At 38.1% G+C, this 13,413-nt stretch overlaps 1 protein-coding gene and 1 long non-coding RNA gene across 2 annotated transcripts in view; one reads left to right on the top strand and one right to left on the bottom strand.

Moving 5' to 3' along the window:
- LOC311287664 overlaps positions 1-13,413 on the top strand; it is a 64,360-nt gene that overhangs the window by 22,119 nt on the left and 28,828 nt on the right. The gene's annotated exons all lie outside the window — the stretch shown is intronic.
- The window catches only part of LOC311297708 (uncharacterized protein), a gene marked incomplete at its 5' end in the record, with an annotated part of 33,429 nt that continues 26,506 nt past the window's right edge, over positions 6,491-13,413 (bottom strand). Inside the window, 8 exons of the mRNA XM_084420124.1 lie at positions 6,491-7,143; positions 7,256-7,324; positions 7,474-7,548; positions 7,640-7,668; positions 7,981-8,055; positions 8,144-8,209; positions 10,380-10,721; positions 10,824-11,159. Coding sequence (XP_084276250.1) covers positions 7,033-7,143; positions 7,256-7,324; positions 7,474-7,548; positions 7,640-7,668; positions 7,981-8,055; positions 8,144-8,209; positions 10,380-10,721; positions 10,824-11,159 — 1,103 coding nt within the window. The 3' untranslated portion in view covers positions 6,491-7,032. The remainder of the gene's footprint in view (positions 7,144-7,255; positions 7,325-7,473; positions 7,549-7,639; positions 7,669-7,980; positions 8,056-8,143; positions 8,210-10,379; positions 10,722-10,823; positions 11,160-13,413) is intronic.

Below are 13,413 nucleotides of genomic sequence, written 5' to 3'. Positions count from 1 at the left end.
TATATATATTTATTTTACATTTCAAAATATAAAGCAATATTAATTGTGTTCTAAATAAGTGGGTGGTCAAAGGCAACAGGTAGGATTTAAAGTGTGACGTCCACGCATGTAGGCTAGATTCCCGGTGGGTCGCGTGCTTTTTGGGCCGATACATCTAATAGACGTTTTTTTTTTTTAAAGGCCCATAAAACTCGTACATCTGTGGCCCATTCGTTTTGTTTTGTTTTGCTTAATTGGCGACGCTGGGTTTGTGCCGTTGTTATGCATTGGCCAAAAAAAAAGTCCGCGTTAGGTTTTTTTGACATTATTAATTAAACACGTAGATCAGCGGCCCATTGGTTCTTTTATTGATTGACACTGGGCTTGCCCAATCACATCTTTAATGTGAAGTATAGAAATTAGTACAAAACTAATTATGAAAGTTTCCTTTATTTTTCAGTGCATTTGTTTTGCAATATATGGCGATTACTATCATGGGATTAATATTATAACTATTATTATGTAGGCTAGTAGTGTAATCTAGACTGTTACTGTTACTAAAAAAAGGTTTGAATTTTTCTTTGTTTAATTTGCACACTGAATATGGGTTGGAGCTTTTAATTTTGAACTCTCAAAGTGCACCAGATTGATGAATTCAACATTAAAAAGCACAAAATTTTCTTACGGGGGAGCATGCCCCCGAACCCCCCTAGAGGGGACAGAGGTACACTCAACAGGGAATTCATCACTGTGAAGTATAGTTCACAGATATTATGAAATTACAATTTTGTACTGTCTGTTAACTATCACATTACAAGGCACAGTTATTTATTTCTTTTGTTGTTGTTGTTGTTGTTGTTGTTTTTTTGGGTGGGGGGAGCAATTCATTTTTGCTGCATACCCCTCTGACACTGGGTGGTTGCGCCACTGAGTATCGGTAAGAGTAGTAATAGGCCTACCGTTAAAACCTTAACGATACCCATACCTATTGGCAGCAATGAATTACAAGTTATGGCCAATTTAACTGTGATTAAATTCAGTATACGTCTGCCATATGTTGCCACCCCTCAAAAATTCCTGCCCCCCTCTCGCCACCCCATAAATATTTTTCTAGATCCGCCCCTGGCGGTGTGACATTTGAACCGAGGCGTCAGAGCTTGTGTCGGGAAAAAATTGGTGTGCCAGATGAAGCCGCGATTCCAGGCTTGTGTTGTTTACATGGAAATCACGACTAATGACAAACGAGGCCTCGGTTTGTGTGGATACGTCATCGGTTCGGTCTGAGTGTCGCTTCCGGATTAAACTGGTTTGAAACTCGCGCCCCCTTGTGGGTGTTGCAGGAGTAGCAGAAGCAGTAGTAGAGTCAGAGAGTCAGAGTTAGAGAGTTGTGTCATCGTCGTTATTGTGTGATATATGTGTTAGGGTTGTATATTATTACATTATATCAGGTTAGATTAGTTATAGTATATTGTTATTATTAATTATAGTAGCTATATTATAGTATTATAGTAATTAGATACGATTATTTGGATTGCTTTGTATTTTTGGATCAGGACTGGACTGCTTTTTGATTTGGATTGCTCTTTTGGATTTGTTTGCTTTTTGTGACCTTTTTCCTTGTAATGGAGCCAGCAAGAAAGAGGAAATCCTGCCCTGTCTGGGAGCATTTTGAAATGGTTGCTCACAATAAGGTATGTAAATATTTTATATAAAAATAATCAATTTTATTTTTCTTGTTTTAAGCTTACAAGGCATTGAATGCGATACCGTTTTTATTAAAGTCATGCTTAAAACAAAAACGAAAGTATGAATATGGTAATCATGCAATACTATAGTAAGGCACCTGATAGCCTGGCTGTACTATGGTAAAGTGTACCTGGCCCGGGTGGCGTTGAAGTGTCCTGTGCTTCTGCTGCTGATGATGAGCTGCTGGACTGAGATCAGAACCAGAACCCACATCAGACCCAGGAACCCGAGCAGCAGAACCACAGCGCAACTCTCGCGCAGAAACTCTCTCTTCACTGCCGGCTTGTGTTCCAGCTCCTGGTTCTGCTGGTTCTCCTGGGTCTGCTGGTTCTGGTTCTCCTGGTTCTCCTGGGTCTGGTTCTGCTGGGCTCTGAGGACTGGAGAGTCTCTCTCGCTCATCTGTATAATGTCTGGATTGCTCATTAGATCTCACTAAGATCTGCTCTGTTCAGAAACAAACGTATCATAAATCCTTCTTGAAAGCTTGTTTCTTCATTCTCCACTGATCGCTGATTCTTTATTTCTTTTGTCTGGACACGAGGAGTCAGTTTGACAGAAACAATACTTTAGAAGACACTTGCAGGGTTTGCTCAGGCGGGGCATGTTGTCACACTACGTTACAATGAGCCCCTATTAGAACTATGATATTCTATTCTATACTTTTATGAATTCTATTGAGAAAACATGACAAAAAGGTGAAATAAATAATTAGGAATTATTCTAACATGTTTTAACTATGTTGAGCTGTGTTTGCCGGTGTGTTCATTGTCAAACTCAAAAAATATTTTATTTTTAATTATTAAAAAATGCCATTATTTTATATGAAAAAGTGAATAATTGTATTTTATTGAGAAAATATTTTAGTTTGTCTTGTATATTTTTTGATTAGATCAGATAGCATTTTAATCTGTAATATGGTCATAATGTACTCCACCTATGGGGCATATTGTCACATTTCACTTCCATTCTTTCAGAGTAAATCAAGTAAAAAATATACACCGTATTAATAAAACAAAACCACATAATTGTAGACATGTGGGAAATGAATGTGGGAAAAATAAATACTCTGAACCCTGAGTAGATTTACACAAACTGAGAAAGTCCAAAAGCGTTATGTTGTGTCCCGCTCTCCTCTACTATTACTAAAGCCTGTTTGTGCTGGAAGGACGTGTGTGTGTTTGAACAGATTCTCAATGATTTTACTTCTAATGATTTTATTATTTTAATCATTTTACAATTATGACTTAAACCACAGTCGGATCTCGTGACACTAATGCCAAACCATTTTACATTTCTGTCTTTTTTCCAAAGTGACTTCCATTGCATTTCAAGGTACACATTTACATTCTTATCAGTTCCCTGGGTGACCAGACTTCATTCGCCCCAATGGAAAGCATTTACACTGTCTGAATGGTTCCCTGTCCCCTATATAGTGCACTATGTGCCATTCACCATGTAGAAAATAGTAAATGTGTGAACAAGTGACCGATTTCAGCCGCAGCTTCAGCGTCTATTTATAATGTAGGGGGCGGAGCTTCAGATTCTAGAGAGCATTTGATTGGACAGAAAATCTGATCTGGTCCTGAAGAAGGGACGGATTATGACTTGTATGATCGACAAGACAAGACAAGACAAGACAAGACAAGACAAGACAAGACAAGGCAGGTTACTTTTGATAAAGTCTCAGCTTTCAAATTATGCCAATTTTTATTAAGAAATTCAAACAATAAATACCGTTTTGGCGCTCTTAAATATGACGTGACAGATCGTAGTAGCACCTCGGTTCAAGCGGCACGTGAACTGATCTAAAGCTCTTCTTTAGTTAATAGTAAATAAACTCGAATGAACTATGTTGGAAGATACAGTAGCCTACAACTTGCTGAAATGTATCATGTCTCATGTAATCACTCATTCAGTGCTTCAACCGCGGAAATAGGTCAATAAAACAACTGGAGAACAATATGTCAAGTAACGTAATATTTACCTCAGAAAAGCCATTTAATGACTACAGCATATAGGCCTCGCTAGAAAAATTAGAGAGGAGTATTTGTGCTAAATATATGCACTATATTAATATTATAATTATACTCATAGGCCTATCATAAAAAATATTATAATGTTATTATTATAAAAACCGCATTATATTACTGTTGTTAATTTAAAACATTTAATAATAATACCAATGTATGTTTACAGCATTAGTGAGAGATTTTACTTTGAGAGAAATGAACATGTAGCTATATACAGTACCTGATATTTATCCAAATTAATTGATGTAAACATTGTTACATGTTGTTACTAAACTTTATGAAATTCTGTTTGGTCAGCAAATGCTTTAATAATCACAATACACTTTTTTTTTCTTTTTTTTTACAATCCTTACTAATGATTTGTATTCATACGCATGAACATGGGATTGAGCTCTTATATTTCTGAACTCTCAAACTTTTCTTGCCCCCGGATCTAGAAGAACTGAGGTCCACCCCTCATAGTCTCACAGAATCCTGTGGATGGTTTTGACGTCACTAGTCTAGTGGTGATAGGTATTACAATCTGATCGGACCAGTGGTTTCGAGTGCTGTGGCTATTAAAACACACTTAATACACACTCTCTGCTTAATTGCCTTTTTTATTTGAAGGTGCATCTTTTACAGTCGTTCAAACAACTGTAGAGTGAACTGTGTGCGCTTTTACTTTTTACAGTTCAAATTGTAAATAATAACTATGCTAAAACATACTCTATTGCTCTCTCTAGGCCCATTTTGTTGGATCATTTATAAAAATGCAAATGAGGCAAATAAAAAATTAGGCAATGTTTAAAAATGTAGTCTCACTTCAACTTAGGGAAAATGGGCAATTTTCCAATACCTTTCACACACAAAAATAAGCTCAGAGTGGTTCTAATAAATATAATTTTAAACAGGATGGGACAAAATAGTTCTAGAAGAGGTTTTGGGGCCTTCATATTCACACAGGGCCCAACAGTGAGTTCCAGGAGCCTTGTTTAAGATGCCTTGTATAGGCTATGGAACACAGATATTACAGCATTAATAAACATTTGTTTTCATTGTTAAAGGGTTTCTGAACCAAACTGGATGGCGTGGCCTTAAACCCTGAATCAGTCGTATGAAGGCAGATCTTGTAATCAGAGCTACAGGGAAACTAGCAGAACAGAGCATGTGTAGAGTTCAGTGAGAGATTAATCAATCAAACATGACTAAACTTATTCTTATTATACATGCTGCTCTTGTACATTAAACAGTCAAGCACCTTTCTGTGATATATATATATATGTGTGTGTGTGTGTGTGTGTGTGTGTGTGTGTGTGTGTGTGTATATATATATATATATATTATATATGAGCAGAGTCCAAAAGTATAGCCGGAAATTTGTCTTTTTAAAAGAGTGCCTGATCCTCACTGTTTTCATCTGGGATTGGGTCAGGAATTGACTGAATAATCTCATCAACCCTCTGCTGGTAGATGCTGGAACAACACCATCATGGCAGTAACATCACTTATTCATCGACAGCACATGTGATAAAGCCAATGCTTCATGCAAAATGTTAGTGTTTATGTGTGTTTAAAATCTGCAAAATAAAGAGAAATAGGACTATCACATATGCAAAACCTCAAACGATCTCTTATAGATCATTTAACTGAGAGAGTTACTCAGGAGAATAGAGAAAGCTCAGATATGCAAGACTCTGAAATGGACTTGAAGTGCAGCATTCAGTGTGATTTCCAGATGATGGTGATTTTGCAGGATGATTTGAACACGTTCAGAGAATAGCTCTGTTCTCAGAACAGGTTAAAGCGCTGATAAAGCTGTGAAGCAGATTTGAGGAAGTGAAACATGGTGTCGAAATGTTCAGCGTTTCCTTGTAGCTCAGAGTGTGGTAATGGACTCTCGTCTAGTGTTTAGTGCTGTTATCATCCTAGGTCCCCTCAATTTATTTTTTTATTTTAATTTTTTTAAATCAGTAATATTCTTTTTTTTCTTTTCTTAAAATAGCAGTTACTGCAAAACATACTTGTGTTTTATGTAATATTGACCAAGACATAGTCCTGTTCTGAATCGTCTGTTTCCACATTGTCTGGTTCAGAGTCATCCTGATAGAAATCACTCTCCGAAAAAAAGATATGTACCTTTAAGGCGGCAACCTTCCAGTCTCTCTTGTGAAGCCGATACAGAAGTAACTTAAACTGCAATTCATCGACTGGCCACTAGAGACAGGCTGCAGAAGAGAGTCAATTCCACATCGAGGAAGTGTCTAGAGCAGGGGTGGGCAACTTCGGTCCTGGAGGGCCACTGTCCTACAGAGTTTAGCTCCAACCCTGAAAAAATCACCTGCTTGTAATTTTCTAGTAATCCTGAGGACCTTGATTAGCTTGTTCAGGTGTGTTTGATTAGGGTTGAAGCTAAACTCTGTAGGACAGTGGCCCTCCAGGACCGAAGTTGCCCATCCCTGCTCTAGAGACTGTGAAACATGGTGTCGAAATGTTCAGCGTTTCCTTGTAGCCCAGAGTGTGGTAATGGACTCTCTTGTCTAGTGTTTAGTGCTGTTATCATTAAGAACGTCCTAGGTCAGTCTTTTTTTAATTTACAAATATTAATATTTTGTTCTAAAATTAAAATCTACAAGCTCTCGAATTTTGCCACTTTATTCATTTAAAACGTGAATTCTAACTTTGAAACTTTCCAACAAGAGCAAGTTTAGTTACGTCTGTTTTTACAGGAATGGAAGAGACAAAAACTTTTCTTTAAACTCATGATTTTTCATGATCTGTATTGTCACATGTGAAAGAAAGAAATAACTTACATTTAATAGCGTGACATATACACACTGCAAAGTCAAATTTTAGGATATTTTATGACAATATAATGTGAGCAGACACTGATGTAATTCTCAGACGGACGTCTCTCTGTAGAAGAAACAGCTGATATACAAGCTGAAGCAAGAGGATCATTTCAGCATGAGCTTCTGCATGAAGATGAAGGTTTTCAGACAGAAATCCAGCAGATAAACAGACTCCAGTCATGGAAGAGGCTTGAGAGACACTAGATTGAGTCTGGCCTGTATGAAAACACATCAGGGCTTCAGTCTCTAACTTTACTGTAGCTGTGATGATATAGATGAGATCCTGTGCTCTGACCAGATGATGATTCACAATAAATCTCATTCATATTCACAGGACATTCAACAAATATCTGCTCGTTCACACACAAATATATAATTCCTCCAAACACCAGAGAGATGAAATCTTCCCGTCTGCTCCTGATATGATGAGCTCATGATCTGTATCATTAATGTTTATTTGTGAAGGTCTTGTTCTTGTTCACAGAGGCGTAAAGTTGATCCTGCGGTTGATCTTCTCTTCCTCTGATGGCAGCATAAGTCACTGTATCATCATGATCCTGAAAGAACAGATTCTGTCCATCAATGTTTGAACCCCAGCGATTATTATTATTATTAGAGCATGAGCTTCATTTATCTGAGGGTCAAACTCATGTGCTGGTATCTACTCACATTGAGTGATTTTACAGGCTTTGTATTGGAAGAAGTGACCTCAGAATAAGTCACATCATCTGTCTGCTCCTAAACATCAATGCAAACGTGCAGAGAGTCAAGTTTAACACACAGAACAGACATATCTCTCACTATAATATGTAGAATAACACAAAAGCTTTTAAATCACATTATTGAACAGACAGTGAACGTAATGTTTGATGATTTAGTGGACTCACATTGGCTCTTGCAGCGGGAGGAATGGACATGTTGATCGTCTCATACGTCCCTTTATGATCATTCTCATCTTTGACCTTCAGAACAAACAGTTAAACTGCATGAATGACACTTTATTGAGCTTTAAAGACAGTAATCAAATCTAAATCACTGCATTACTGAACTCACCGCAGAGTCGCCAGTCCCTCTTTTATTATCTGAAAACAAGTGCCTCATGAAATATGAGTATTTATGATCAAACACACATGTGCAAAATACACAATGTTAAGCATTAAGATTTTCACACAATCAGATTTTGTTGAAGCATTAAAATGAATAATAAAAATGATTGTTGACTTGATAACTCTGTGATATTGACATTATAGGATTTCTCAGCAGGAATAAACTTCTGTTTGAGAATTTCATATAATCCACATGTTTCTATGATACTTACAGTCTGAACATGATGTGTTTGTTTGCTCATCTGAACTGTTTTTAATTGTTGTAAAGGAGTAAATCTGAAAACTCACCAGCTCTTTTTCTGCAGATCAGCCAGAGAAGAGCAAGAAGGAGAACAGCGACTGCAGCGACAGAAATCACTATGACTGAAGAAGAGATCGAGCACAGAGTCAGAGACGGACAGGGCAGATTGGGGACAATTATAGACAAAGACAAAACACTGTGATTATGTACCTGTGTTTGTATTCCAGTGATCTGTGCCTGGTGTGTTTGTAGTCGAATCATCCTGAGAGTCTGTGTCTGGTGAAAAGAATGAATTGGGACAATTATATACAAAGACAAAAGCCATCGACAATGGTGACATGCTTCATGACGCAATGCATGCTGGGAGCCACCAATAGTATAAAACTCATGGCTCCCAGCATGCATTGCGGCATGAACATGTCACGCCACACAACTCTCTATAGTTTGATATTAGGCTTTTATTTAGATTATTTTTTAAATATATTTCAACAGCTCAAGCACACACACAGGCCTATATAATGGTGTGTAAAACAAATGTATAATTTATAATCAGCACCGTGACGGCAGATCAACATGATTCTTCATTTCTGTCTGATACAGTATTGAATTAAATTAAATTAAATGTGGAAGATTTTAACTGTGACAAGATGATTGACAGGTCAGTTTACTGTGACAGAATGAACAGAGAGCAACTGTCAAAGACGCAATGACGTGATAGTTTGTCCCAAAGCTTGTCTACTCTTCTACTACACACTCAAAAGTATTGTTTGCTTGTTGCTGAGCATTACGAGTGTATGGCTTATTTTGTGTTTCTCTCTTTTTTTGTATATTTGTTTTGTTTACTTTTACATGTATGTTTGTTGATAATGATTTCTTTTTAAAGAAAAACCCGACCCGAGACAGACCCGACAAAATTAGACCCGAGTCCGACCTGACGGCATTTCCTTTAGAACCCGACTGGACCCGAACGTAAACGGCATTTACATTGAGCACAGCCTGCATTCCTGTGTTTCTCAAAAATGCACTTAACATAGACTTAACATAGACGCGCAAGTAGGCCTACGCGCTGAAGTGCTGAAATGTCAATCACACATGTAACCCATTACGTCCTATAAAATTTGGCATAATGTTATTTACCGGACCTTACGATGATTAACATTAGAACCACCACAGGATAAAATTTACCGATGGCTGTTTCTCAAATAGCTTTTCAGATTACAGAATAACAGATTTTCAATAAAATACACAAAGTCTCCCAGTCATTGATTTTTACTAAAATTGTGTTATTTAGCCTACAATCCCGTTGTTAAAAAGTTGTTTAGATAAAACCAGATTAAAAACAGGGCATTAGAACCGCCATAGCAGGTCAAATTTAGCCTATATGTAGGCATGTCTTCATTTTCGCAACTTTTCTTTATTTGAGCAACGTGTCTGTAAACAGTCACACAACGCACGTTCTTTGACATCACAGTGGCCGTGCGTAGCTCCAATCTCGATCAAGCTCTGTGCTAACTGACAAAATGAGCTTGTTTCAAACATTCGGTATGGTCTGAGATCTTTGGCACAGACTCGAATGCAGTTTTCAAGTATTGTGTTTTTATACTGGGCGATACCCCACTGCTCTTCCTCACAAACGAATGTATGGAGCTTTGCATCGTTTTTTTTGTGCCAACATGATCTCTGGTGCTTCAGCAAATGGGACGTTCCAGTTTTAGCTGAATCAAATCGTAATATGGTATTGCAGTCAACGCATTTAACTGCACCAGTCTTTTTTCCTTCCTTATCAACAATGATCACAAAAGTTGCCCACACCGATGACGACTCTGGATGTTTCTGTTCTACATATTCGTTTCCCCTCACCTTTTTTGCAATGTCTGTTATCGCCTCCATGCTTTTCTGACAGTGTCGCGTATTTTTAAAATTGATTGACAGGCCTGGCTTAACGACAATTAAAATACTTGCATTTAGTCAAACATCCATCCACATGATGGCGCACTAGTTCTTGGCAAAGGGAGGGGGGTTGGTTTATGTGGAACTGAGTAAATAAATGCGTTGCGGAGGCAACCGTGCTTATAGCCCAGAGTTGTTTTAAATAATGCAATTTTGTTAAATGCCCAACATAGTTTAAAAGAATTCGGGTCTTCTCGGGTCCATTTGGAAAAGGCATATTTATTTTAAATTACCCGAGACCCGAGGCCACTAATACCGAACCCGACCCGTGTCCGAGATACTCGTTGGAGTTTTGGACCCGAACCCGCTCAGGTCGGACCTCGGGTTTTCGGATCCAAGTGGACCCGTGAAGACCTCTAGTTTGAAGCAATGCTTTGAGTTACTCTTCTGTGAGAGTCAAAGAAGCTTTTGTTCCCTCAGTTTGTTCTGGTTCAGTGATACTGATAGACCTTAGTGTTACTGATATTATGAGGCTCTTCTAACACTGTTTTCTCACCTGAATACTTGACAGTGTATCTGACTGAGGTCTTGAGTTGATTTCTGTGAGTAAGCTGACATCTCCACTCTCTGTTGTCATCTTCATTCAGGAGTGTTGTAGTCAGAGTGATGAAACAGGGATAAGATGATAATAATATCTGATATCTGGAGTCTGTCTTCATAACAACACCAGCCTGATTCACCCACAACAGGTCAACTCTCCCAGAACGAACCTGATTATCACAGGAAGATCCAGTATATGAATACAACTGACAGGAGAGAGTCACAGAGCGGCCTGGACTGATCTCAGTCTGTGAGGATGAAGATGATGATGATGATGATGATGATGGAGACACTGAAACTGAACACAAGACACAAATCACAAATCACAGACTCTTCAATCATCATCTGAGTTTAAAGGGAGAATTTCCTTTTTAAATTGAGCAGATAATCATAAACTTACCATGAAGAACATGCAGATAAACACGTTCATCGGGTCCTTGTTGTTGGTCTTTTCCATCCACATGTATCCATTGTTGGCAGATGTAAGATCCAGAATCTTCTTCTGTGACGTTCTTGATGTTCAGAGAGCAGTCAGACTCCAGACTCAGTCTCTCATGTCTCTCTGTGTCTTTCTTCTTTATCCCTAAAGTAATCAGTTTAACTGTTTCTGAATTACTGAATCTGTTATAGATCCATGTAGTTTTAGATTTGCCGCCAGATTTGCCTTTATTACAGGACAGAGAGACATTTTCACCAGAACCGATGAACACATCAGTCTCAGTCGCTCCACTGGTTCCTGAAACACAGTATATTTGAGTGATCATTATGTTATATGTTACAGTTTTTCTCGATTGCTTAAACACATTTCTTAAAACTATGCCTCATATTCTCAAAACAGTAAACACAAATCCATAACGTCTCACCCAATTCCCCAAACATCCTATTTTCAGGTCAAAATGAAGCTCTACACTCAAAACCATTCACTCTTGCTGAAAAACCAAACTTTGCCCTCAGACTGGACACACAAGCACTCAAAATCACACACACTACAACATAGTCTAACACACTGGTGCAGTAAATTCAAAACAACATTTCCAAAACTGGTAAGTTATGTTACTTGTGGTTCCCCCCCTCACAAACCTTTTCACATGATGAACACAAAAGACACAACCAATGGATACACTGGCACATTTTTATTCATTCATGTACTACACAGTACAACACACACACACACACACACAAAAAAATTATATATTTTATTTACTCTCTCCTCTATTTTTTTTTTACAGTATTTACTTACTTACAGTAAGATGTGTGTGACCATCATATGACAGTAAAAGACCACACACAAACCATATTCTAATATGGAATTGTATTGGAATGGTAAAGAGTGTTGGTCGTGACAGGAGGGCCTCCACTCAAGGAGACAATATGATGAACACTAGTCTAAGAATGTTCTACGTATGGTTGAAATACCATCATTGGCCTAGAAAGATAACATTCTGGGAGTCAAGACTATGAAGGATGAAGGATGGCCAACCTTCACTGTTACACTCTGTGCCACTCTGTGTGACTGTACGACTGCTGGCCTTTTCTTGCAAGAAAATAAACCTCATCAAAGACTACTGGAAATGTTTGTCTCTTATTCAGTGATAGAATTGTGTTTGCCACCACACCTCCCTGAAGGTTCTCGAGGCGACGGTAAAGAAACTCAAATTTGGCCTTACTCGTAGCCCAGCCTCCCTCATAGTCATACCATTGCCTAAGACATGGGCAACTAGAGTGGCTTGAATTTCATCTGAGACTGCTTGTCTTCTTGCCCTTCCTCCTCCTCCTCCTCCTCCTCCTTCTCCTTATCCCTCCTCCTCCTCCTCCTCCTTATCCCTCCTCGATCTCTTCCTTCATGTCTTTCTGGATCCATTGTTCCAAAACTCAATAAACTGATTTGGGCCCTTTTATCTATCTATTGAAGGATCTGATTGATGTGTGTTAAATTTTGACTCTTAGTGTTTCCACCTGGATAATTGTGTGCTAACTGAGCTGAAGCTGTGCTGACTTGAGTGAACAATATTGAGTGCTAGTGCTTTATACATGACAACATGGTGTAGGCAATGAGAAATGAAGGGATTTGTGTGTAGAGTTTTGCAGTGACAGTTCAACAAATTTGACTCATGTGTCAAAACAGGGAATAGTGTTTATAGTTTAGGGAAATGGGTGTGCTTTTTGATAAATGGCATTATGGTTTTGAAATTTTAGTTCAAAAGCCTGATTATAGTGTTTAAGCAATCGAGAAAAACTGTAATACATTAAAGGGACAATGTGTAGTTTTTTAGGGTATTTTATTATCTAAAATCAATATTTTTAGTCATAAATATGTCCTCGATGGTGTACAAATATCTCTGCCAATGATCTGACTTATCCTCGTAAATGAAGAATTTATTATCTTTATATACATGGGACGGGTTTTAGGGTTTTCCATGTAGTTCCGCCATCTTGAAAAACTATAATAGCAGAGAGGGACGAAAAGTACTAGGCCAACGCGTTTTCATTCAGAGTCAGCGTCACGTGACTGAAGCCAGCAGAAGCGGAGAGGAGCTTGTCACTGTCCCAGCAAGTTTAAAAGGCTGCACTGCACAGTTATTTATAATGGAGGACCATACATATGCTGAGTCACAGGATATTTTCCTCATCGTCAAAAAAGTCTGAAATAGACCGTAAAAGGAAACGTGACCGGAGATTACAAAAAACAAGGGTTAATGTCGGGATAGCTTTTTCCAGGTGGAAAGATCTAATGCAGGAGAAAGCTTTCAAAAGAGACGGTGAAGTTTCCTGCTTTCTTCTCGACTGGTAAGTCAATGTTACGATCTTAATTACAAGCTTATTTTTCATTACTTGGTTGTGTACTTTATTATATAGACAGTAGAACATTTATAGTTAAAAGTTAAACAGGCTCTTTGATGAATAGCAGCTATTGAGTAAAGTAGAGAAGGTGCTAAAAACAAGGTTGTAAGTTTTACTTTTTCTAACCTAGAAATTGGATAATAATCTAT

The sequence above is a fragment of the Rutilus rutilus genome (genome assembly GCF_951802725.1).
Source record: "Rutilus rutilus genome assembly, chromosome: 1".
In the NCBI taxonomy this organism is placed as follows: Eukaryota; Metazoa; Chordata; class Actinopteri; order Cypriniformes; family Leuciscidae; genus Rutilus; species Rutilus rutilus.
This window is presented reverse-complemented; position numbering and strand designations above follow the sequence as displayed.